General features: G+C 38.9%; 1 protein-coding gene across 1 annotated transcript in view; it reads right to left on the bottom strand.

The window, feature by feature from the left end:
- Positions 1-26,675, bottom strand: part of NKAIN2 (sodium/potassium transporting ATPase interacting 2) — a 678,615-nt gene that overhangs the window by 140,083 nt on the left and 511,857 nt on the right. Inside the window, exon 5 of the mRNA XM_029223534.1 lies at positions 5,374-5,574. Within this exon, the coding sequence (XP_029079367.1) occupies positions 5,374-5,574 (201 nt within the window). The remainder of the gene's footprint in view (positions 1-5,373; positions 5,575-26,675) is intronic.

Here is a 26,675-nt window from a genome sequence, read left to right as displayed (position 1 = left end):
GAAGAATTCTTTCAGGTAATCTACCAATTGGCAAATCTATGAGGCTTTCCTTCAATTATAATGAAAGCAAAGAATTGGAAATTGCCCCAGTTTGCAACAGCAATTTCTGGAAAGTATACAAAAAACACCACCAAGATATAATAAACAGCCATTATGCTTGTAACTCTTTCTCATAAAGGCACCTAGATTAATCTGGTGTATGTAAAATATGTGGGAAATATTACTTAATTTCAATATATTTTTGTCAATTAAAAACATGTACTTTGAGTGTATTTTTATCAAACTATGGAGCTGCAGGTCTGGCTAATTTAGTTTATGCAAAATGGTGACTCCAATAACATAAATGGCTAAATCATTTTTCACTGTAAAACAAATCAACCAAATCAAACTTGCTTTTTGTCTCAAAAAAACTGTCTTAATTTTTCAACTCAAATAAATGTCATAGAGAATATCCGCATTGCAACCTTTGCACTTCTGAATGCAGCAGTAGCTGGGTATCAGCTCACACCATTTCTCCCACTCATCCCTTTAAAATGGTACAAGTTCACAACTTAGATTTAATATTTACCACATTAATAGCAACGTCCTAGGCTACGTGAAAATCGGAACCCAAATCTTTGAAAATCAGACCTCTGTGGATAAGTGTTTCCAGATTATAGGAGAAAAAGCCAGCGTGAGCAGTAAGGCCCTTTACTCTCATATGCACGCACCACACACTTCAGCAACGTCTAGAGAAACACCATGTGCCATTCCCAGCACAACCCCAAGTCAACTTGGATAAAGGCAGTCAAAATTTTTGCAAATTTCTTCACCAATGGTATTCCTAGGCAAGTCTTAGCGAGCCAAATGGCCAACATATTATATATCATTAACTGGAAATAATTGGAAACATCTGTGACTCTATCCATCTGAAAGGCATATATTTTACTTTCAAAAGTTTTTGGTACCACGATATGTTGAACAATGATTTCTATCATTTCCAGCACTCTACAGAGTACAGAGTTTTATGAATAGGGAATAGATTTAACTGAAGCTTAAACTGGACAGTGAACCTAATTTTTGGCTATGAACAGGGCACCAGAAACTTTTCTAAAGTTTTCTTCCCTGCTAATTTGTACACAGTTTCTAAGCCACTTTTAATGGCTGTAGGAAAGAGTAAACTTATTTATATTTTTACCAACATCTTCTACTGGTCTCTTAAATTAATAGTCAACCTGCTATGAACTTAGAAGTGTGTCAGAAGTAAAGGAAATAAAGAAAAACAAAGCCCGGCAATTTTGGTTGGAGAAGTTCATATAAAATTTAGAGATACTGGTCCTCTGGAGGTAGCTGGAGAAGAAAGGGATTAAGTATTTGCTTTTGTTTTCCAATGAATTATTTGGAATTTTAACATGTTTCAAAATAAAAAGTTACTTCAGTTAGTACAATAAAAGTTTCCCTTAATGATTCATTTATTTACATTTCTTTGTAAAACATACTCCCTCTTCATTGTGTTGGTTATAGGAAGTAAGGTATAATGTGTGTGCATAACAAACATGAGGTATATACACCTCCCTTCCCCTTACCCGTGGGAGACATAGCTAATTAATCACGGCATTCTTTGCTACTGAAGAGAGGTCTGAATTTTGGGGTTTCATGAATCTGTTATCCATCAGCTGATGCCGGCATGCAGATTTAAGCCTATTTCCTTTCCTTGGTACCAGAGAAAAACTTAGGTCAGCATGTCCACCCTCCCCACTTACTAGCTAAGAAATCTTGGGAAAGGCTTTTAATCTGTTCTGCTGCCCTCAAAGGACTGTTACACAAGTGGAAAGATTAAATTCCCGTAAACGCATTTTGTAAACTGTACAGTTGCAATCACACATTGTTTGAAGAAATAAGATTAATTGTTTTGTAATGTAAACAGCACCATCTCTTTAGTTAATCTCTTCCTGGGCTCTTTCCATACATATTTATTTTATCTATTTTGTAAGTGCAGATTTTTTTTTTATTTTTGGTTTTATTAAAACTATCCACACCTGTATTCCCTTTGAATGTGATATCTGATCCTAACCAGAAGAAAATGCTGCTGGAGGAGAAAGCTCGAAATCTCACACCTGGCTCATCATTATGGTGCTCTGGCAGTCCTTTCTTCTCGGCTGGAGGCTGTGTGATTAATAACCCCTCTTCCCAATCATATGGGTATAATACTCATCTTCCTTTGGCTGGAGGTGGGAGATATCTTATAAATGTGTGACGCACATGGGGGCCTCGTGATGCAAATTTCAAAATCAGCTAGGAGTTGATTGGCAGAAAACCGAACAATGGGGTGACAGGTGTGCTGGGGGTCAGGAATCTGTGAAAGAGAGGCTGAGTGAAGGTGGAGAAAAAGAGCTAGAGAGATTTGGAGTTAATCAACAGCAGTAGCTGGGACAGCAGCCGTTTATGAAAGCAGATCTAAGCCAGATATCCTGGAAGAGAGGGCAGCTTCAAAGGCTGGTGAAAACAAAGAGAGGTGTGGGAGTTTAGCTGACTTCACAAAAAGCAGGATGGAACTAAGACGCCAGGATGATGCCATAAACGGCACAAACGTATTCTCTGTGTACCACATTCCCGAAGTGTGCCTGTCTGCCCCAGGTTTGTACCCTGAGGAGCCACGCCCATTTCTGATTATGACAGCTTCAAGGTCAGAGACGCTCTCATTTGTTTCTCTAGATGCCAGCAGGGGACGTGCACTCAGGAAGTGTTCACCGGACTGGACGGAACTAAACATTGGATTGTCAGGAAGTTGATTTGGGTAACACGAAAAGGGGAGAAGCAGAGAATCGAGCCACAATTTCACCCCTTAAACATGCCAGCAGAAGTGATGAGGATGACTACAGGAACGTTTAGTTGGAAGGCTTCCAATAACTAGGCGGAGCACATTGTTCAAGATAAGCCCCATTTTGGTTTGCATTCTAAAATTCTAGTTAAGATGTGCTAAGTTTTCTGCATAGCAAATGCTTTCACCCCAAGGCCAACTAGACGGTAACAAGTCCAAAGACGGAAAGTGTGTTGAAACTTTTCCAAAAAACTGGCTTGGGTATCTGTTGCTGACTTACTCTCTCAGGTGATCCAGCCAGCATAGCAAAAGAACTACCCCAGAGAGAAGAACAGGTGGAAAGGGGAAAGGTACGGATGCCACGTCCTGTGATGGCCCGCCCAAACGATTGCCCCACTCAACCGGGGGCAATGCAGACAGGAGAAGTGAGAGCCAGTAGCTTGATATATTGGTCACATCTGCTCTTAGGGACACTTCATCCATCTTCTTTGCACTCTAGCCACTTTGCCTTTACGGATGGTTTTTACTTATGTAAAAATATTTTTTCTTTGGGCAGTATGACAGACTCAACACATGCTTCCGTGTCCAAATGTATTTCTTTAGCAAATTATCTGCAAGCCAAAATTTTATGTGGGGTTTAATAAATCTGTGAATATAGTTTATACATACACACTTTAATTCAAATAACCCTCTTAAAATAGTCACATTTAACTATCCATGCACACAGACTATATGTTTACATCATCCCTGATGCATAAGTGGAAGTTTTCCAAAAATTCTGGGTACAGTAGAAAGAGGGAGTTCCAACGAAGGAATATTACCTCTAAAACTCCTCTCTAACACATATATAAAGGCATTTAATCTGTCGCCAAATGCCAGAAATATTTTACTTTTCCCATGTGAGAATGAATACTTCACCTAAATGAATTTTAAACAGTGAAATGACTACTTCCATCCCATCGAATCTATCTTTACTTAAAAATAATCAAAATGAACAGTTTTAGAGTTTCAAACTATTAGAGAGGGTTTTTTTATTTTTTTAATTAAGAAGTGCTTCAGCTTGGACATATTCAAGGGAGGTCACTCAGTGCTTTAGCCAAGAACATAATTCAAATATTGTGGAAATAATTTATGCTACTCTTCAAATATTTACAGGTCTCGCTCCTTCCTGACCAATTTGTGATTGTGTAGGACTGTGTGTCTAGTTCTGGACAATGAACTATGAGCAATGATGAGCTTCTCCTCCCAAGGAGGAGCATTTTAGTGCCATTGTAGACACTCCAGATCTATCCTTGCTCTCTGGCACGGCAACCCGTGATGATTGAGATGGTGGCTGTGTCCCTAGCCTTGTTTCCTTAGTGACAGTGATTGGTAAAACTTCCTGCTGACCCATGAGAATAAACCTTTGTGGTTTTTAGTCACAGAGACTTGGGAAGTGTTTACTAGCACAGCATACGAAGTGCATTGTGATTATATATGTGTGTGTATGTATATGTTTATATACATGTATTCCTCATTTTTTTTTTTTTTTTTTTTTTGCGGTACGCGGGCCTCTCACTGTTGTGGCCTCTCCCGTTGCGGAGCACAGGCTCCGGACGCGCAGGCTCAGCGGCCATGGCTCACGGGCCCAGCCGCTCCGTGGCATGTGGGATCTTCCCGGACCGGGGCACGAACCCGTGTCCCCTGCATCGGAGGCGGACTCTCAACCACTGCGCCACCAGGGAAGCCCTATTCCTCATTTTAAAATATCTAATAACTGTATATTAGTTACATAACCTAATACACACACTCACATAGTTTCTTTTTAAATTCCAGAAGAATTTTACGTGAACCAATTGGTGCCATTCTACCCAGAACATTTTATGTCTTGTTATTTAAGAATTGTGAGTTAATATCATTCTGAAAGTAAAGAAAGAGGTCACAAGCAGATTCTACTTGTATTGTTAGTTGTTTATAATTGTTAAGACGGTGCACCTCAGTTGCAGATCTACGTGGAGTCTAAGAAAATATACGTAGATCTGCACATACGCAATCTGTAATAAATAAATGGAGACGTGTATAATAAAGTTGAATGAATAACTTTATGAATCCCACAAATAACTTTATGAATCCCACAGAAGTGTGCATTTAGCTTTAGTGAAAGTTCTTCAAAAACATAGGAGTTATTTATAACTCCAAATGCCTTCTTGTAGAGGGAGGGTTCTTCATTGACATAATACTATGAAAAATAGGGGCATGATAGTCTACAAGTGGAATTTATAGAAAAGCTGAATTGTTTTGAAAAAGGTGGGGGGGGTGATAAAAAGAGATGGATGGTACCTAGGGGAAATCTAAGAAGAAGCTAGGGCAAAGGGAGAGGGGAGTTCCCAGAATTAGCAGCACAGCCAGAAAGAAGCACTCGGCCCACAGCACAGCCTGGTTTAACCTGACACATCCCTGTTAAAAGTGGCACTGATTAGGAAAAAGCACAGAGCCACATTTTACCCACAGGTTCCAACTGTGTGCACTGAGCTTGCACAGAAATAAAACAGTTCCGGAAGCACTAGAAGGAGTGGTTGGCTGTCGACACTTACTGCGAGGACAATCTGGAGGGAACTATGAGCCACTTCTATGTACTGGTACTCCAGAAAACACCCCGAGACCGTGATGTAGCGATGGTCTTCTGGGGCCCAGTCTGGGGCAGGTGTCACTGATGTCACCGTACATCCTGGTCCATTCTCCATCCACCAAGATCGGTGCATTGAAATATTAAAAGTCAGGATAAGGTCTGTTTCCTGCAAGAAGGCAATTTATAAGGATGAGAATTACTTTGTAAATGTTAGTTAGCTTATTCGGACTGAATTGCTTTTGAGTTTCCCATTTTGAAATGTGGGTTTCTTCCCCTCCCCTTGCTGTATTTTATAGGCAGAAAGGTAGCATCTAAAGTCAAACTATCAGTTCCACCTGAAAATTATGTCTATCGATTTCATTTATGAAGGTTTGCCTGACTGCAGTGATACAAATAAAAATACTTACTAGTAGAATTGTCAGGCTTACATTGTTACACTGAAAAGTCTTAGCTTTTAGGACTTGTAAATATTACAAAGGGAGTGTTTTAAGCTATTTTTATCAAGTGCAGTTCATCTTCAGCCTGCTATTTTCCTCTCCCTCAGAATATTTACCTTTTGCACATTTTAAAAGTTAAAACTGTACATCAGTTTGGCAAAATTTAACACAATAATGTGGTTAGTGGTTAAAATATGTGAGAACTTTACTTAATAAAACACATTATTTCTTGTCCCCCCACCACTTATTATTATTTTAGAAAATCAGGATCTTTTCAATCTTGCCAACTCCTAATATAAAATTGGTCACAATACTTCTTAGAAAATACCATCAGCAAATTATTGCAGGGTGAAAATAGTTAAGTCAACAACTCTTTAGATGAGGTTCAGCATGTTAGGTGATGTGCAGCTACAAATGGAATGATGGTAGTTTCTGCACTAGTGACCTTGAAATCACATACACAGATGTGGAGCTGTCAATAGCACAGGGACGAATGTTGTTTTCCAGGAAGAGAATGCATCAGACACATCCTAGTATTCAGCAAGTCATGAGGGAAGATTCTAACAGAGAGGATCAATGGTGGAAAAGGAATTATTTCAGTCTCAGTGATAGAACCTCAAGATAATAGATGCCAACTACTTTCACACCAAAATGAGGTACCAGATTGACCAGGCAGATCCTGCATAGGAAATATTAAGACATATTCACTTAAACTGAACATATGAAAGGGCTGAGCATAAGTGATCAGGGAATTTGGAGACTGGAAAGAGTATTCCTTTGGAGAGTGCTATGTTATGAGTCTCATCATCTCCATAAAGTGGTGGTAAGGGAGGGGGTAAGGTCTCTTCTCTTCAAGCCTATTGAGAAAGGCTTCAAAGTAGCCCTTGGAACCTGGGAGATACAGCAAACTGGTTTCTGACTCAGTCAGAATAAATCTCAAAATAAAAGCCTGTGGCTGGAGCTACCTGCTAAGTGGCTAAAAATGTCTTTTTTATTGCATTAGTTGATTTTTGAATAGTGAACCAGTCTAGTATAAATCCCACTTGGTTGTGGTGTGTAATTATTTTTGTACATTGTTGAATTCATTTTGTTTGAAAACATTTTGTTAGGATACTTGCATCTATATTTGTAAAAGGTAGTGTTCTTTTCCTGTATTTTCTTTGGTTTTGGCATTAGGTTAATGCTACCTCATAGAATCAGGAAGTTTTCCATCTGCTTCTGTCTTCTGGAAGAGATTGCAGAAAATTGGAATAATTTCTTTCTTAAATGCTTGGTGGAATTCACCGATGAACCCATCTGGGCTTGGTGCTTTTTGTTTTGAAAAGTTATTAATTGAGATATATGTATATATCTATCTATATATATATCTATATATCTATCTCAATTGATTAATTTATTTAATAGATATAGGCCTATTCAAATTTCTTCTTGTGTGAGTTTTGGCAGATTGTGACTTTAAAGAAATGTGTCTATTTCACCTAGGTAATCAAATTTGTGAGCATGGAGTTCAGCTGTATACTGAAGCCTGTCTTCTCTACTACAGCAGCTAAAATAAAATTTATCTTGCCACTTTTAACAAGTTTCCAGTGCAATTTTTTTCTTAACAGCTCTCATGTCTTTCTCTTACCTGGTTTGCTCTCTTATTTCACAGAGTACATAATTCACAACTTTCTTAAGAATAGGTGAATGATTTTAAGTCTGAAGTGTTTTTACCCTACTTTTATATTAATTGACTGATATTTTGGATGGATATGTGCTTCTTGGTTGAAAATCTTCTCTCAGAACTGGGTGGCTGTTTCTCCATTATCTTCTAATTTCCATTATTACAGTTAAGAAATCTGATATCATTTTGTTCCCTGTAATTTTTTATGTAACCTGTTTTCTTTCTTTTGGTTTCTTGCATCTTTTTGTTTTAAACAGTGAAATATTTCAAAAACATCAAAAAGTATAGAGGATATTATAATAATACCATTATACCCACCACTCAGTTTCATTGAGTCTTATGTTATATTTGCTTAAAGTCATTTTTTAAATAAAATTTTATACATATAAATGATGCTTCCTCTGTAGTCTTCCTAAATATGATTTCCCCCCTCTCTCTCCACAGATAGTTACTATCATGATTTTGGTGTCATTATTCTCATGAAAGCTTTTTGTAGTTTTACTGAATATTTACATAGTTATTAATAATACAAAATGCTGGTTTTTTAGGTTTTAAAATATATATATACTCTGTAACTTACTTTGGTTCCATGTTATATTTTTGAGGTTTATTGATGTAGAAAATCTTTTTAGCTTCAAGTTCTGAAATTCAGTAAAACAGTATCTTGATGAGTTTCTTTTTCACTTAGTTTGTAGAGCATCTGGAGGGACTTTCCATCCAAGAGCGCTTTCCTTCCATTCTAGAAAACAACCTACATTATATCCTTAATTGTTCCCTCCCCTCTACTCTTTTGTGTTACTGCAGGAAGCTCCTATTAGTCAGACATTTGTCTTTCAGGATCGATCTCTTACATTCTTATTTTTTCTTTCGTATTGTTCATATCTTATATTTCTCTTTACTCTCTTGTAGATTTTCTTTCCAAGTCTTCCCAAACTTATATTGAACTATATCTTTAATTTTTAATATTTGGAACTTTTAACAGCTAATTCTTCTCTAATTGTTGCTTTTGTATAGTTAATATATTTGAATTGTTTCTTGGCTATAAATTTTCTTATTCCCTGAATACTTATTCTTTTAAAATTGTGTTTCCTACTTTGTTTTTGCTTTATCCAAGTTACTTATTTTTACTAAATAAGTAAACAGATAAGTAGATAATATTAACAGTAATTATCAAGGATCTACTATGTGCGATAGGCAATGTTCCTACCTTTATGAGTGTTCATTTGGGGTGGGGTAGATGGACAACAAATACATGAACGTATCAAAATGTCTGTGTAGTGATTAATATATGCAGAAATATAAGCTCAAGTAAAGAAATAGAATAACCAAGAATTGGGTGATGGGGAGTGTAACACAATATTAAATATAATAGTAAGAAAAGATGTCTCATTATTTTGTATTTGCACGAGTTCTGAATGAAGCATAGGAGTAAAGAGAGCAGATATGGGGAAAAGCATTCCAAGCAGAGAGAATAGCCAGTGGGAACGCCTGAATATTTTCTATTATGTTTATTTTTGCCTCTGACTTTCTTGTTGGAGCTGTTCCTTAGAAGTCTTTTACAAAAGTTGTCCTTTCATACCAAAGAGAAACTAAAACTTGATTGGCAGTTTGTCATGCATTAGTGGGCTGATCCGCTGGTATCCTTCACATATGATGACTGAGCAGGGCCTTCCAAATGCTAGGTCTGTAGGGATTGGTAGGACTTTGTTCTGGGTCTTCCACTTTACTTATGGGGTATACATCAGACCACAGCCTCCTTGGGCTGAACTGGGGAGGAGCTGATGCTCTTGCTACATAATATGCAGGCTTTTTTTTTCAGCATACAGTATTTAATTTAATGCTCATGTATTCAGAAACTTAACTCATGCCTGCCTGTGCTTCAAGAGTCTTACCAGTCCAGAGGAGAAGCCTCGTTGCATAGACTAAAGGAAGTGCCTCAGGGCAGTCTAACTGCCCCTTGAACAGATTATTCAATTATTCGCATTTTTAATCCTGTACCTCACATGCACCTTCCACTTCTAAATCCTGACTTTTCCAAGGGTTTTATGGGTCAAATCTGTACATTGGAACCCACTGCATGATCATAAGTTTTAGGTTTTTCCATTTTGCTAAGTCATGTGCTAATCCTCTACTTTCTATCTTCCAAAAACTGTTGACACTTCTTGTCCATTCTCTTTTTACTGTGTGTTATCATTTTTTTATTCTTTAATACCACTTGGTGGAGTTTCAGGATGAAATGTAAGTAAGTACATATATTCAACCAGTGATCATTAACCGGAAAGTTTCTGGCATTATCTTACATTCTTATTTAGTTTCTTGTGGACATTTAAACAAAAGGTCTCTGTGTAAGCATAAAATAATGCACACATAAGCACGTGTGCCTTATTTTAAGCACAAAATATAAATTCCTGCTTGTAAAATAGACAATCGAAAGGTCTTCTTAAGTCCCCTTAAGTGCAACAGAAATTCCTGAGTATGACCTGCTCGATGCATAATCAATAGGTTATTTAATTCCCATATATTTTGTAATTTTGAGTTCAAAATTATAAGGACTTTTGAGACAAAGAATAAATCTTGATAGCACAAAATAAGGCATAAAACCACAGACCAAATCTTGTATATTATCAATGAATTCACACTGAAAAGGATACAAGATAGGCTCAGAATTGTAAGATTAAAAAACTTTTATATCTAAAAAGACTTTAATAATTATATGTTCAGAGTAGTATAGTGTAATTTGTATAAATATATTTATTCATCTCTCTTAGTAACTATTCAAAAAGTTCAGATTAAAGGACCCCATTATTGGTCATGTCATTTTTCAAAATAGCAGGGTCTGGTATATTACATGAAAGCTGTTATTAGCATTAAAAAGTTGTTTCTGATGGGGTTGTATGTATTCAGGGCAACACAAGAAGCCTAATTGCTCAACAAATAATAAGCATTTGATAATTAAAAAAAGAGCATTGAAAAGTAAATGAGAAAATGATACTAGTCATGTCTGAGAATTTCAACAAAAAGCTACAATTTACTTTCACAATTTATGGCATTTGTTGCATAATCTATTCTAATAGTAAACAATCGATTCAATATTGCAAAGATTAGAAGGTGGAAGTAAGAGTGAGAAGCTTTCAGTTGCAGTTTAAAAAATCTGAAATATTTTCTTAAATTTCTGGAGTTTTCTATTACTTAGTTCGTCTTTTGAAATAATAATATTAAAAATTGATACTCTCGCTTTTATAGATTGCTTAGTTAGTATCTGAAAGTATAGAAACTATGCTTCTTAGTAAATGGCAATTAGGTTATAGTTATCAGGATAGTTACTAACTAACTATCAGGATAGTAACTAACATTAGTAATAGTTATTACTAATAGTAATAATACTCTACCAGGCCATGATGATGAGAAGAGATGTAAGATGCAATCTCTAACATTGTCTCTTTTGGAGGGCAAGGTATAGAGATAAAATGTAACAATAAAAGGAAGCATTTGATAAGCACCTAATGAGAGGTGTGGACAATGTGTGTCTGGGAACTCGGAGGGTGTGATGCCTGTGGACTCTGGTGGGGCAGCCTCTTAGAGATGGGAACTCTAGCTGGGGTTTAAAATAAGAGCCAGGTTAGATAGATCCACAGCCTCGGGGGAAAAGACCATTTTAACTGGCGTGGACCAAATAATCAAAATTGTAGAGCTAAGAATACTTGTGTATTTAAGGACAAGTAAGTAGCCTTATTTTTATGAGATGAGAGTTCTTAAGAAGGAGTAGTGTGTAAAATCACTTCAGAAAAATAAGTTGAGGACAGATTGGGGAGTGACTTAAATGCCAAACCAAACATCCTGGCTTATTGAAAGATTTTTGATCAGGGACAGGACATTGGCGCTATCAAACATGGACAGAGATATATTACAGAAAACATAATCAAGTCTCCTGTAGGATTGGGGTGGACAGTGCAGGAAACATGGGGTGAGACCAGTACAGGTGCTGTGTTAAAAATAGCCACGATGGAGGTGATCACACAGATGCTATAAAATCCAAATGCTTCATCTTAATCACCCTAGACTATTCTGCTGAGTTCCCTAAGTGTCCAGGGAGGTGAGACCAGGATCACCTCAGAGTAATGCTTTATATTATTTTAATACTCTCAGAGTAAGAATGGGAACAAGTCAACAATACATTAAAACATACTTCTGGTGCTGATATTAGAGGAAGGCCAGGCAAGCACGTTGAATGGTAAGAAGCAAACTTTAACAACAATAAAAATACTCTGGAAGGTCAAAATAGTTATATTAATAAAAGCATATGTATTTAGACATCGGGACTAAGAAGTAGTTAGAGAACCCTGTGATTGAATGGCATCCTTAATTAGCTGAGGACGCAGGAGTTGGGATAGTGAGGAAGGCTATATTTGACACCAAGAATCACTTATTCTCAATGAACTCTTTTTTTTCTTTTTACAACCAAATATATACTGAGTTAAAGTTTATAAGATCATCAGAAAGCATTGTGTTATATCTCATTGCCAATATCTATATGTGGATACTAATTCATAGGAAATTCTGAAAAATTCTTTAGAATTTTCACAGCTTATTTCCAGCTGGTGAACTTAATATTCTAACCTTAAACATAGCTCTTCTCTTCTGTTAATACATGCTTAAATCTGTGCAAACCTGCTCATACATATAAAAACCCTAATGCCAAATTTATCTTGGTAACACAAGAATTAGTGAAAGCAAATCATAGCGTTCAAGATGCCAGGAAGAAGGAGCTAAGAAAATATGGTTTTGAAAAGATAAGCCAAATTACAAATGCACTTTATTTGACAAGTAGAATGAATGTTGCCTATATAGCAATGCAGTGTAGAGCATAAGGAAGTTCATATCTACCAACTCCAAAATCCAAAGATGTAATCCATCCTACTATGTGATAAACTGAAGAAAAGTAGATGGAACATCGAAAATATATTTGTGCCCCTACTTTCTTCTAGAATCCTTAACTATGGGTAACTTTGGGATTTGGCTGATTATGGATCATAATTCAATATGACACCATAGGTAGCGTTAACTCCAGTTCCTGGCTCCTGTCTTTAGTTATTCAAGGAAAAATCAAGAAAATATTTCTGTGAGCATGAAAAACATTACAACCATTCCTCTAAAATCAATGAGGAAAATCTGATATTTGGATTTATAAAATCTAGTTTTAAAAACAAAACGTGTTTCTTCCCACTATGTAGAAAGATTCACTAAAGATGTAGCACAAAATGTTTCAAGTTCATTGCTATTACATGTTTTCATTGTTTCTTGCCTGAGAACAGGTTTCTCATGTCTGTGTTGCAACAAAGGCCATTATTTCACTTTTCTAAATCTTATCCTAATTGCCTCCTTAGTCCAGATAAATGTTTTACGTTATTCTACAACTGGTCTGCATCCTGAGCATTGTTGCAAAAATTACGTTTTAATGAAATCCTCCTCAATACTTCTTATTAACATCCTGCATTTATCTCTGTATTTAAATTAATATTTTGGGCTACCCCTTCTAAGCTTTTCCTGATTAATTCCATTCCTTTTTTGAGATCACAATGTTATAACTGGTGTGTGTGTGTGTGTGTGTATATATATATATATATATATATATATATATAGCGAAATTATCTTGGTCCCTTGTTTTCTTCTTGTGGGAAAGGGATATGTTAAGCCCCAATATAGTCACTGTTCCTGCTTAGGAAATACATATTAACTCTAAGCTAGAGAAGAAAGTCTGCGTTGGGAATACAAAGAATTTTGTTTCAAGGTGATCCTTGTAATGTTCTGAAAGAGCTGTGTGGAAGGAAGGAAGAGGAGGGAGGGAGGGAGGGAAAGGAAAGGAAAAGAAAGAAAGAATTCAGAAAGGAAGCTGCCGTGCTGTTAAAGTTAATTGAACCTCCAGGCTCAAAAGTCTTGATTATTTTTTACTTCCAAAGTTAGGACTCATCAGCCATGAGTGGGATCTAAGTTTGGCAAAATGAGTCTTCTCTCCTCTCTTTCACACCCTTTCTAGCATATGCTAGAGGCAGAATTTTCTCAGCTGGTTACAATAATGAAAGATCAACTTCTCACTGACTTTATAGTTTTCGATGTACTGAAACCTCTTCAGGCAGCTTTTCCTGCTGTTTTCTCACTTTCTCATTTGTTCCCACCCTGCAGGTATCTTTTCCCATTTTGTGAGTGTTCCTTTCCCATCTAAGAGCTTTGAAAAGTGATCTGCATTCCCTCTAGGGGCTTAGGGACACAAAGAAGAGGTTAGCTATTTCAAGAGAAGATGTTACTGCCATTTTGGCACTCATCTGAAGGCCACCATTTCCTTTGTTTCTAAAGTACATTTATGTGCATTTTTTTTTTTTTTTTTTTTTTGCGGTACGAGGGCCTCTCACTGTTGTGGCCTCTCCCGTTGCGGAGCACAGGCTCCGGACCCGCAGGCTCAGCGGCTATGGCTCACGGGCCCAGCCGCTCTGCAGCATGTGGGATCTTCCCGGACTGGAGCACGAACCCATGTCCCCTGCATCAGCAGGGAAGCCCCCACATTTATGTGGATTTTTAACTGGCATGGAGGCAGAGGTGCTGATGATACTGAAGGCTTGGTGACATTTCAGGAACACTGAAATGTTCTCCTCAATGGTTCCCCACCATTACTGCCAGTCATTATCCCACCTATGTGTGCAGCCGACCCCCCCGTCCTGACGCTATCATTTTCCCAAAGTTGGAAATGCTGACTTGGATGGTATCTTCACTTGCCTCCAAAGATTTTAACTTGTCAACAGAATTGAATTGGGAGCCCAATCACATTTTGATCCATAGTTCAAAATGTCTCTTAGTTAAATTTATTACCAGAGATGCTAATAAAGTTTTATGTCCTTTCCTTTCTTCATTCATTCTCTGGGAGAGAATAATTCATGGGAATATGACCCAAAATGGTAGCAAGATGGAGATAAGCGAAGCATTAATGTCATTGATGCTGGACTTTAGAGAGCCATCTTTCAGTTATTGAGAAGGACCATAACTAGAGATGCAATGAAATACTAATTAACAGAAAATTTCTCTATAAGACCTCTTAAATCTTTTCATTTTGAAGATAAGTGTATCTCCTAGTCCATTATAAATTTTTCAACTTACTGTTAAGTTTGAGAAAATATATATACTGCAAAAAGAAAGGAAATAAAACTTTTGTATTTATTACCTAGACTATGCCTCAAAACACTTAGAAGGAGAGATTATTATCCGTATTTAACAGAGGAAAAAATGAGGCTGGGAGTGCATATATAACTGCATCAAGTTATTTTTATTAAGGATGAAACTAGGTTTCAAACCTATTTTTTGTCTGAATGCATGCCTTCCAACTAAACCTTGTTGCCTCTTAAGGAAATTCTCTTGGTCACCTAATCAATCATTGCCGAAACACCATATTTGGTATTCTTTAGGAGGATGTTCTAGAAGAAAACCCAGTGGACTCATAATTCATACAATTTATTTTAAAAGTTTCTAAATGCTGTTCAGAAACCTACACAGCACTATAAAAGACCTGGGCGTGTCCTCTTTGGTGGTTTGCTAACGCTAATCCAAAATTCATTGTACCCTGGATTTACAGTAGAGGTATATTAGCCATGCATTTAGATGAAGGAGCTTGTAAAGATATTTTAGTTGTACTTTATTCTCATGAGAGATTTTTTTTTAAGTGGTAAGATTTGTCTCTTGTCTTGTTTTATCCTGGCAAGTACATAGATCAATACTGCTTAGAATTTGTGGAGACAAATATAAATAAACCTCTAAGTCTAAATAAAACACCTTTAAGTATGTACCTATTTCTTTTGGATTGCTTCCAAAGAGCTCTTTGCAGCTTTTGTAATGCACAAGTCCAAGAGGCTGCTGGTGGAAAAGTCACTGTGTAGAAGAAAACACTGAGAAATAGAAAAATACTCCTCATTACTTTTACATAGAAAGAACACTTAGTTCCTCTGTCTCCTTTACAAAGAGGGGATATTCTTCCCCGAAGTGTAAGAGGACACAGAAGTAGAAGTTGGGAACACAAATGTGGGGAAGAAACAACTCAATAATTTTGTTACAGTGGTGAAAAGGTGAGGATGAAGTGAGGTGGTGGGCAGGAGAGTAGTTCATTCTAGAAATGGTGCTGATGTTGCAACAGCATCAGTCACAACTCAGTCCTTCTTATTTATTTATTTTTTTTGCGGTACGCGGGCCTCTCACTGTTGTGGCCCCTCCCGCCGCGGAGCACAGGCCCTGGACGCGCAGGCCCAGCGGCCACGGCTCACGGGCCCAGCCGCTCTGCAGCATGTGGGATCCTCCCAGACCGGGGCACAAACCCGTGTCCCCTGCATCGGCAGGCGGACTCTCAACCACTGCGCCACCAGGGAAGCCCAGTCCTTCTTATTTAAAAGATGTGCTTCCTTCCAACTCTTTTTTCCCCTTCACTTGCCTACAGAAAGGCATCATCCTCTATCAAAATATTCTTTTCTATTTGTTGACGATTCTCTTCTTAAGAGTACCAAAAATGAAGTCTTGTGAAAACGAATAGTTTAATAATTCCCCATCCAAAAGTTCATAGCCATAAGCCAAGGGGCCATTTGAATTTACATCTTACACCTTAGCATGTCCATTGTCGTATAATCTTAAGTTATAGGTGGATTTTGTTAAGCTACTTCAGTAAAGGAGTAATAAAGTAACCAGCTATTTTCCTGCAGTGGACATAAGAATTGTGTGACATCTAATCTTCTCATTCACCTGAGGGATCTTTTACAGTCTCCTGGTCAGACTGTTTCAGAGTTTGCATCTGTAGACAGCCACTGACAAAACTGCATCCTTTGCAGGGTCTAAAACTGATGTCCTATGAGGAATTTTGAGAGAATTTAGGTTGAATTGTCTGGAAAAGACTAAATGAGATTCTTATAATTGCCTTCAAATATTTAAAGAAATATAAAATAATCAGAGGGATCAGACTCATTTATATTTAACTTCAGGGAGAAGCCAAAGATTCAAGCTGATGAATTCATCTGGGAGGTAAGGCAGACAATCCTCAAAAGATTAGAAATGTTCCCAGAAAGAATGGGTGGTGTTCTGGGTAATGAATTCCTGTAGCTAGTGGCATCCAAGCAAAGGCTGGATGGTCCTTCAAGAGTGAAGGCTACACTCAAAACTTACACAATCTCTTCCCTCAAAATGATTCTGTGATTGTATGAGTAGAGAGAAACTAAAGATCATATGTGACATGATTATCCATTGCCTAGGTTTATTCAGTACCACTGAGATAGGGGAATGTAAACTTCTGAGTATATCACTCTATCTAGTTCATATGAAATGACTTAGAAAAATAAGCTGTAATTTTAAATCTACCAATGACTAGTTTATGCCCAGCTGTTAATAATCTGCCTCTATTGACAGCTACTCATGTTAGCTCTTCAATAATCTGCACTATGCTGTAGTTGACGATGATTATATATAAATTCTCAGCACCAGACACTTAGAGAATCTCTTTAGAAGGATCAAAATCACTTAAATACTCTTGTGAAAAGGAGCAATTTTAATAGTTTTTCACTAATCAGTGATTGTTCACAGTTAGAACCAAGAGAATGACTTGAATTTATACAGTGAATCTGAAAAGGTTCCTACAAAACTCCAGCAATTTAAAAATTTAATCTAGTTAGAATATCATAAAGGTTACTTCCATTATAGAATATAGCTACATGGGGTTTTCTTTGCTTTTTGGGGTTTTTTGAATTAAATATTCCTTTATTGCTGAAGAATGCTCACCAACACCTGAGCCTTCAGCGAGTTGCAATCATTTTGCAATAGTAACATCAAAGACCACGGATCGCCACAATAAATCTCATCATAATGAAAAAGCTTGAAATATTGTGAGAATTACCGAAATGTGACACAGAGACACAAACTTAGCAAAAATAGTGCCAATAGACTTGCTCGATGCAGGGTTGCCACAAACATTCAATATGTGAATAACGCAGTATTTGTGAAGCACCATAAAGCAAAGCACAATAAAACAAGGTGTGCCTGTAATTAAAGCCCCTACATGTTTTTGGGGTTTTGTGTCTTACACTTGTGTTCATACTGAAAACAAAATTTTTTCTCAATGTTTTTGTCAAACAGATCCCACTAAGACCACCACGTTTGTTTTTCTCAAGTTTGTTTTTCCCTTATGAGAAGATCTCTTCACAAGCAAGGGCACCAGTGGCATTTCTTTTTGGTGAGTCTCTTAAAAATACATCAGAGAGAACTTTCAAGCACATATTGTGAGCTGACCCTCTGGGTACTCATGATGTCTCTCATTATCAGCATCAGAACATTATTGTCCTACCCATGGCTGGATGATTCCTCAACATTGATAAAACTCTACCATGGAATATCATTGACCAACTCTGTTGATCACTGAGCATGTTTTATGAATTTTTATTTTACATTATTCTACTGGGTTTTCTTCTCCGTGTAAACAGGCTTTAGTCTTCACTAGCTCTTTAAAAGCACCATCATCAAGCCCACTTATAATGATTGTCCTTTGACACACCTGGCCTTGTCTCTCTGCCATGGTTTCAGTAGACTCTACTTCAGTGAGTGTGCATCAGAATCACCTGGAGGGCTTGTAGAAACAGGCTGCAGGGCGTTACGCCCACAGTTTCTGATTGGTAGGTTTGGAGCATGGCTGAGAATTTACATTTCCTAACAGGTTCCCAGATGATGCTAATACTGCTGATTTAGGACCTCACTTTGAGACTCAGGGCTCTACCAGCGTGCCTCATACTGTTTGCCAATTTTCACAGATAGAGGCACTTAACTCACACGTCTTGATTCTGCCCCACGCACGTAGGAAGGAATATAGGCCTTTCATTGGTTCAGTACAACGTAACTTTACTACGGATTTGACGTGGGTAGCAGAGCTGAGCGTTTGCTGAGTTTTCCAGCTCCCATCCTTCAAGCCTTCCTGGATTCCTTGCTGGACACACTATTTCTTCTGAGACTAGGACACTTGGATTTCCCTTGCTCGGTTCCTTCTGGAAGCTGAAGGTGAGCAGTTAAGTTCACTACCCACATCTGGGAATCTACCTAGTTGCCTGGACATTTGTAACCTTATGCTCACTCTGGCATTTTTGTTTTGCCCACACTGATTTCTTTCTGTGGCTTGTTGTTAAGACTTTGAAGTTAGCCTTTTCTGTGCCAGTGAGTCTAGCGTCCTAGGTCTGGCATTCCCTGGCCCGACTTCAAATACCCCAGGCTGCCTTCATCTCTGCTTTTCAAACGTGGATTATTTATTCAGTTGAACAACATTGTTGCTATTCCTCTGACTGCTGCCTATTCTTTCGCTCTCTTGATTTCCATATGTGTTTCCAGATCCCTCAACCCCAAGCTCCATCTGCCTCATGCTCTGAGACTCAGTGCTGGCTTGGTCTTTTTCCTCTATGAATGATTACGTTTCTGGTAAGATCATGCAAGTTGGCCGGAAGGTTCTAATGTCACCTACACGCATGACTTAGACCCAAGTAAGTCAACTATATTTTTTCCTTTTTAAACCTGGGTCAGGGAGGTCTCTGGGCTTGTTATGCAAAGTGTAGTCTGAGGATCGGTGGCTTTCAGCATTTCGGGGTGCTTGTTAGAAGTGGTGAGCCTCAGGCTCCACCTCAGATGTACTGAGTTAGAATCTGTGTGTAACAGGAGCCCCAGGTGATTTTCATGCACATTGTAAAGAGCTGATGTATGGTATAGAGGCTATAGGAGGAACTGCTGCCACCTGAGGCTAAATGGGACTCTCAACCTTACCAATCACTTTTCCAACTTCCTTATCACCACTGATGTAATTTTACAAACCTGTGTTGGGTGAGTTTCCCACTGACAGTGTGAACTATGACCAACAACCCATGATTCTGCAGGAACCCAGAGTGTCTCTGTGTACATCTCACATTTGTTGTTTCTTGGGATTTCTCTTGCACAACGCCTTTTCTACTGTGTCAACATACCAAGGGAATATTTCTTCATGCTTTTGGCCATGATCTGATGTGGGCTTGGATGACAGACAGCCTGAGGGTCCAGGGTGGATGAATACTACTCAAGTTCAACAATAAATTTTAGGTGCTTACTGTAATGCTGGCCCACAGTAGGTGGCCATCCAAACATCTCTCATCAGCATTTATTATGGAGAAGATGTTATCGGTAGATCAGGCTGGGTGAACTAACTCCACCCCAGAGCTTCTGTGGTGGATGGGGCCGGCAGTACTGGCCTGGACAGTGACCAGTGAATGGCCTTGTTGCCAGCAACCCATCCCTAAAGGAGCAATGCTTCAGGCAGTGACTGAGTCCAAAAGTCAGGTCCAACCATTGCAGGGAGGGGGCTAATAAGACACATACAGAGTGTCAGAGCCTCAGTCGAGACTGCCTACCTTCAGGATAGGGCTACACCCCAAAAGGAAGAAATGGCCATGTTAAGCTGGAGACCCAGGTGGACAGGCCCTTATTCATAAGCGGTGCCACAGAAAGAACATGGGTTCTATCAATAGAATCCAAGCTGGGTTTGTGTGACCTTGAGTAGCTTTAACCTTGGATGGTCTTCCTAGGCAAATGTCCAGGAGCTAATAGAGGACTCAGATAGTAGATGCTTAGTTCAATGGTAGTTACTATTATGTTTATTGTAGGGGGAATCATTCTTATGTGAGCCTATGGACCTGAGGGCTACTCCAGGTTCTTTGAATTCTGCCCAGATTGGTTGGAAGGTTGGGTAGCTAGTGTAGTTCAGGATCTGAGCAGAAGGCAGCATGCATGCTCAAAGCACAAGTGCTTAGCAGGGTATATTGGAGGACTTTTTTTTTTTCCCCTTTCCTCTTTTGTGCTCTTCTCTTGTAATTTGATGACTATCTTTAGTGTTGTGTTTGGATTCCTTTTTCTTTTTTGTGTGTATGTCAGTTATAGGTTTTTGGTTTGTGGTTACCATGAGGTTTTGGTATAGCAGTCTATATATATGTGATTGTTTTAAGTTGCTGATCTCTTAATTTCAGATGCATTCTAAATATCCTTCATTTGTACTCTTCTCCTTTCACGATTATTTGTTTTGATATTATATTGATATTTTACATCTAATTGTTTTGTGTGTCCCTTAACTGCTTATTGTGGATACAGACGATATTACTTTTGTCTTTTAACTTCCCTACCAGTTTGTGTGTGGATGATTTCCTACCTTTACTGTAGGTTTGCCTTTACCCATGAGCTGTCCCATTTCGTAATTTTCTTGTTGCTGGTTGTGGCCTTTTCTTTTCTGTCTAGAGATGTTCCGTTAGCATTTGTTGTAAAGCTGGTTTCATAGCATAGTGCTGAATTCTTTTAGCTTTTGCTTGCCTGTAAAGCTTTTGATTCTCCATCAAATCCTAACGAGAGTCTTCCTGGGGAGAGTATTCTCGGTTGTAAGTTTTTCCTTCCATCACTTTAAATATATTGTGCCACTCCCTTCTGCCCTGCAGAGTTTCTGCTGAGAAATCTGCTGTTAGCCTTACTGGAGTTCCCTTGTATGTTATCTGTTGCTTTTCCCTTGTTGCTTTTAACATTTTCTCTTTAATTTTTGTCAGTTCGATTACTATGTGTCTTGGTGTGTTCCTCCTTGGGTTAACCTGTATGGGAGGGTTAACCTGTGCTTCCTGGGCTTGGGTGACTGTTTCCCATATTAGGGAAGTTTTCAGCTCGGCTTGGGTGACTGTTTCCCATATTAGGGAAGTTTTCAGCTCTTATCTCTTCACATATTTTCTCAGGCCCTTTCCCTCACTCTTCTCCTTCTGGGACCCCTATAATGTGAATGTTGGTGTGTTTGACATTGTTCCAGAGGTCTCTTAAACCTGTCCTCATTTCTTTTTTCTTTGTTCTGTTCTGTGGTAGTGATTTCCACCAATCTGTCTTCCAGCACATTCATTCTTCTGCCTCATTTGTTCTGCTGTTAATTCCTTCTAGTGTATTTTTCATTTTAGTTTAGTTTAGTTTCATTTAGTTTAGTTACTGTATAAAATATTTATATTTTCTAACTCTGGTGTTCTCTATATTTTCTTTATATTTTCTAACTCTTTAAATACTTCTTATAACTTCTCACTCTGTGCATCCATTCTTTTCCTGAGTTCTTGGATTATCTTTATGATCATTACTCTGAACTCTTTCTTGGGTAGATTGCCTATCTCCACCTTACTTAGATGTTCTTCCAGGATTTTATCTTGTTCCTTTGTCTGGAACATATTCCTTTGGTGTCTCATTTTCTTTAAATTTCTATTTGTATGTCTGTGGTAGGTTACATTTCTCAGCCATAGAGACGTGGCTCTCTGTAAGGGATGTTCTTTGTGCCCCAGCAGTACAGTCCCCTCCTGTCACTCAAGGGCCAGGGAAGAGCTATTCCAAGGGTAGCCTCTGACCTGAGTTTACAAACTCAGTTCTGCAGCTGCAGGATTGTAGTTTTCTTCTAGTGTCTGCCCCCTGGAGGGTGAGGTTGGTCTAAGAGGCTTGTGCAGGCTTCCTGGTGGGAGGAGCCGATGCCTGCCCTTTGGTGGGTGGGGCTGGGTCTTGGCCCTCTGGTGGGCAGGCCTATGTCAAGGGGCGTGTCTAGAGGTGGCTGTGGGCTCAGGAAGTCTTTAGGCAGCCTGTTTGCTGATTAGGTGGGGGGAGGGGGGCCCTGTGTTCCTGACCTGTTGGTTTTTTGGCCTGAGGCTTACCAGCCCTAGAGCCTACAGGCTGTTGGGTGGGGCCAGGTGTTGGTGCTTATGACCCAGGCAAGATGTCTGCCTTCAATAAGAGTTCATATAGATGGCACTCTCCAATATCTCTGCCACGGCCACTGGTGTCCATGTGCCTAGGGTGAGCTATAGCTGCCCTCAACCTCCCCAGGAGACCCTCCAAGACCAGCAGGTAGGTGTGGCCCAGGCTCCTATGCAGTCACTGCTTCTGCCCTGGGCCCTGGTGCACATGAGACCTGTGTATGCCTACCAAGAGTGGAGTCTCTTCTTCCCCCAGTCCTGTGGAGCTCCTGTACTCAAGCCCTGCTGGCCTTTCAAGCCAAATGCTCTGGGCCTCCTCCTCCTGATGCCAGAACCCTAGGCTGGGGAGCCTGACATGGGGCTCAGAACTCTCACTCCTGTGGGAGAACTTCTGCCATATAATTGTTCTCCAGTTTGTGGGTTGCCCACCTGGGTGGTATGGGATTTGATTAAATAGCAAGTGTGCCCCCTCCTACTGTCTTGTGGTTTCTTCTTTGTATCTTTGGACATAGAATATCTTTTTTTGGTAGGTTCCAGTCTTTTTTATTGAAGGCTGTTTAATAGCTAGTTGTGATTTTGGTGTTTTTGTAGGAACGGGTGAGCTCAAGGTCCTTCTACTCCACTATTTTGTCCCTCCGGGCCCCACATTTTTTTTTCCCTTAGGTTTCTTGTCATACCTCTGAGAAAATCTGAAGCAGACTGGAGGACCTAGGCTTCTGGGTTCTTCCTGACAGTGCAGTTCCAGGGCAGCTTGTGCTCCAGTAGTCTTGGGAGTCCTCATAAGCACTGGGACCAGCAGCAGCAGTGGTGATGAGCGACTCTAGTCTCTCTGTAGTTTTCAGGGTCAGTAGAAAATGGATGGTTTAAGGTATCTAGATTCCAAGGTTCTCTCTTTTTTTTTTCCCATAGTTCTCCCAGAAATCATGAATTGAACTCTAAGAAAGCAAATTCTTTGGATTGCTTGCATGAAATAGATTTTTGGTCAGTTACAATAGGTCAGAATGGAGGAAACTCCTTGCCTGACAGCAGTTTTCCAACAGCCAAATGAAAAGATACACAGGGCGAGGTCCCAAAGAAAGGAGCCTCTGTCCTTGTGGAGTTTGGGGACCTGCATAATGGCGTGCAGAAGCATTCTGGTTTCCCAGTCTGGAAGCCTACATGGTTTTGAGTAACTTTGCACTTTAAAAAATTCAGTCACAAAAGGACTGAAATTTATTGTAGATCCTTAGGCTAAATCCAAACCTGACATATCTGACTCCTTTCACTCTAAAATGCAGTAATTAATTTTTCCTGGTGCTACATCATTGTCACTTAGCATTGATTGAAGCTTTAGTTTTTATTAACTAGGGAGAAATCAAACTATACAGTTGAGTCCATGTTAATCATTCTCCATAAAGAGAGATGTATGTGTCTCTCTGACATCACTGAGAATAAGAAAAAAAGTAAAGAGTAAAACTATTTCACGTTCAGGAAAATTTTGAAAGAGCTCATGTAACTCATAGCAATCACTTTTTTTCCTCCTGGTCTAAATTATCCAGGTAACTATGTAATTTCTCTGCTCTGTTTACCAGTGGAAACTAAGATGTCAGGGCTGGTGGGAAAAGTAAAAGACGGTGAATAAGAAAATTGAGGTCATGGCCATGGGCATCATTCTCTATATTGCTTTCTCATTCTGTAATACAGAGGAGATAATGAAGATCCCTTTCCAGATAACTGAGTACCAGAGAAATATAGTGGGAATTGTTACCTTGAATGAGGATGAATTTGGTCTTAGTGGTAAAACTCTGTAGGATATTGAAATAATGAGATTTCTGACAATTTGTAATAATTAACCATTCTCATCTGAAGAATCCTACCTGTAACTGGAGATTAGCACACAGCTGAGAAACCTTTCCCATCACTTTGAGATACTTCCCTCTATGGCAAAGGACAGTCTTGACGTGCTCTTACAGTATTAGTGCCCAGAACCTGTTCCCTGGCTATTCCACTTTGTCACTTTGTCCATAGGACTCCCCCTACACCCAATCCTGACCTCTGCCTAAGTGTAAGGAGCCTACATTTGCCTGTATATATTTCTGAACACAATATTGGCTTACCCACCCTGCTCTAACCCTTCTTCTCTGCACTCTAACCTAACACCTCAGACTCTGTACATAGAACGGTCCCTGCATGACACCTCTTCCTATGCTAGCTGTATTCCTGCCTGTATCTTCCCGTCAGCATGGTTTGGATTCAGATCCTGGGCCTGCTAGCCAGTCCTTCTGTACCCAGCTGCTTTCTAAGACCCAATGTGCAATGCACATCAGCATAGAACCTAGAGTCTTAATATATTCAGTAACTAATTGGCATAAATGTCTCTTGGATATGGCAAGTATCCAAGAAATATAGCTTCTGAATTGACATTTATTGAGTCAATGTTTCATGTACTTATAATGAATGTGGTGATGTGAGCTCTGTCTCTTTATAACTTGGCTTAACCTTCCCTTTTGGCTAAAATGGATTTCTGGATAGTATATAATTTTTTGGCAATATCTTAATGTTGAAAAAGGTTTTGATGTTTATCAGATTTAAACCATAAACAAAGCCGATAAAGGAAATGAATAAGAAACTTGTGTTCAACTAGATTAATGATCCTAGGTAGGTGTAGCTTCTCTTAAGCTCCAAGGTACTTATTTTCTTCTTCAATGTAAACGGAAAACAGTATTTCTCCTGTGCACATGGGTAAATTATTCCTTCCCATGGGCCAAAATAAATAAGAAAAAAAATCTTGATACACTAGTTTTTGGGAGCGTAATTTGAGGTGGGAAACAGGATAGAGTATGAATTTAGGGGCTAGTGGAGTCCGAGAAATCATTTCAGAGCCTTCTAGACACAAAAGATAAACTGTCTTTCAGTGTCTGAGGAAAATACCTAAATTTACAAAAATTAGTTTTTGGGGCAAAAGTCCCCTGAAAGTGGGAGGACTGTTCTGATAGACTTCTGATCCCCTCCCCTCTCAGAATTCTTATATCCCTGGGGCTTACTTGTTAGACTCAATAAATTAGGAGAAAAGAAAAAGTACTCATCTCCTGCTCTTCAGGTTTTCAGAGATGAAAAAAAAAATTCCATTTCATTCCTCCCCAGTGGAAAGGATGGGAGAAATGTACCTCACATGTCTCTCTTTCCTCTCACTGAGCCCCACCACCTCCATGAAGAGTGACTTATCTGATGGGTAAGTTTGGAAAAGGGACTGAGCATGCTAAGTTTGGTCATACCTCTCCTCTTATTTGGAGCCAGCCCATCTGCAGAATGCACACAATTTTTATAACTCCACAGGATGAAATCAGAGGCCGTGCTATATCTTCTTTGTAGTAATATTCATATGGATATTTCATAAAAATATTAACATTTTTATATTGTTATCCTTTATAAAAATATGCAAGTCAACTGAATTTATGCCTGAAAGCTGAATGATCCTACACTGGAGAACGGGGCATGGATACAGGAGCCCCATGAAAGTACTGGAAAGGAGTCTGTAATACTCAAAAGCCCACTTTTGAGTGGGCTTTTAGTATTATAGTGCCCATAGCCCGCTTTTGAGGAATGCTGAGTTTAGGACCCCAAATCCATAACCTATGGTTAGTTGGATTACAAATGTAAATCTTATACTAGACAAGGATCAACAAAACTAGTTAGCTGTTGTCTCTTGCCCAGGTAGAACATAGCACATTCAGATAAAATTAGCTGTGTATCATTAAAATATCCATCCCCAAGTTCCTGGGAACCTGAAAGGGCCTGTTTCATGAAAATTAACTAAGATTACAGTTCTTCAGGATAATGAAGGGCCATCACTGTGAAGGATAAAATATAAAGAAGACATGATTATAGCCTTCAAAGACTGAACAACCTGCTATGCAGTCAGTCAAACACAAGAAATTACATCATAAGGTAGAACATGGCTGTAATCTTAGGAAAGATTAGCAAAAACACTTTTGAAGTTAAGGAAGGTCATATCCAGTTGACCTATCATGAAAGGCTTAATAGAGGAGTTGATATTTTAACTAGGCCTTGAAGAACAGAGAATATTTTAAGTAAGAAGGGAATGATGAGCAAAGGTAAAAAGTGAACAAAATAATTTAGAAAGGAAATAAGAAATGGTGAGTTGTTCTATGGGGCTACAGTGGTTTGCTTCTGTATGTGTATGTATGTGATTGTGGGCACAAGTGTGTAAATATGTGTGGGTGTGCACATGCGAGCATGAATGTGTGAGTGTGTGAATGTATGTGTGAGCATGAGTGTGTGTGTGTGTGTATATATATACACATGCCCCCTGGGACAGTCACTGTGGGAGTAATGAGGCTGTGAGTGGGATGTGCTATAGGAAAGATGAGAATCATAGGACACTAAAGCAGAAATAAGA

The sequence above is a fragment of the Monodon monoceros genome, unplaced genomic scaffold, assembly GCF_005190385.1.
Source record: "Monodon monoceros isolate NGI ecotype Baffin Bay Population unplaced genomic scaffold, NGI_Narwhal_1 Super_Scaffold_15, whole genome shotgun sequence".
NCBI classification, from domain to species: domain Eukaryota; kingdom Metazoa; phylum Chordata; class Mammalia; order Artiodactyla; family Monodontidae; genus Monodon; species Monodon monoceros.
The sequence above is the reverse complement of the archived record's forward strand: the minus strand, read 5'-3'. Positions and strand labels throughout refer to the sequence as shown.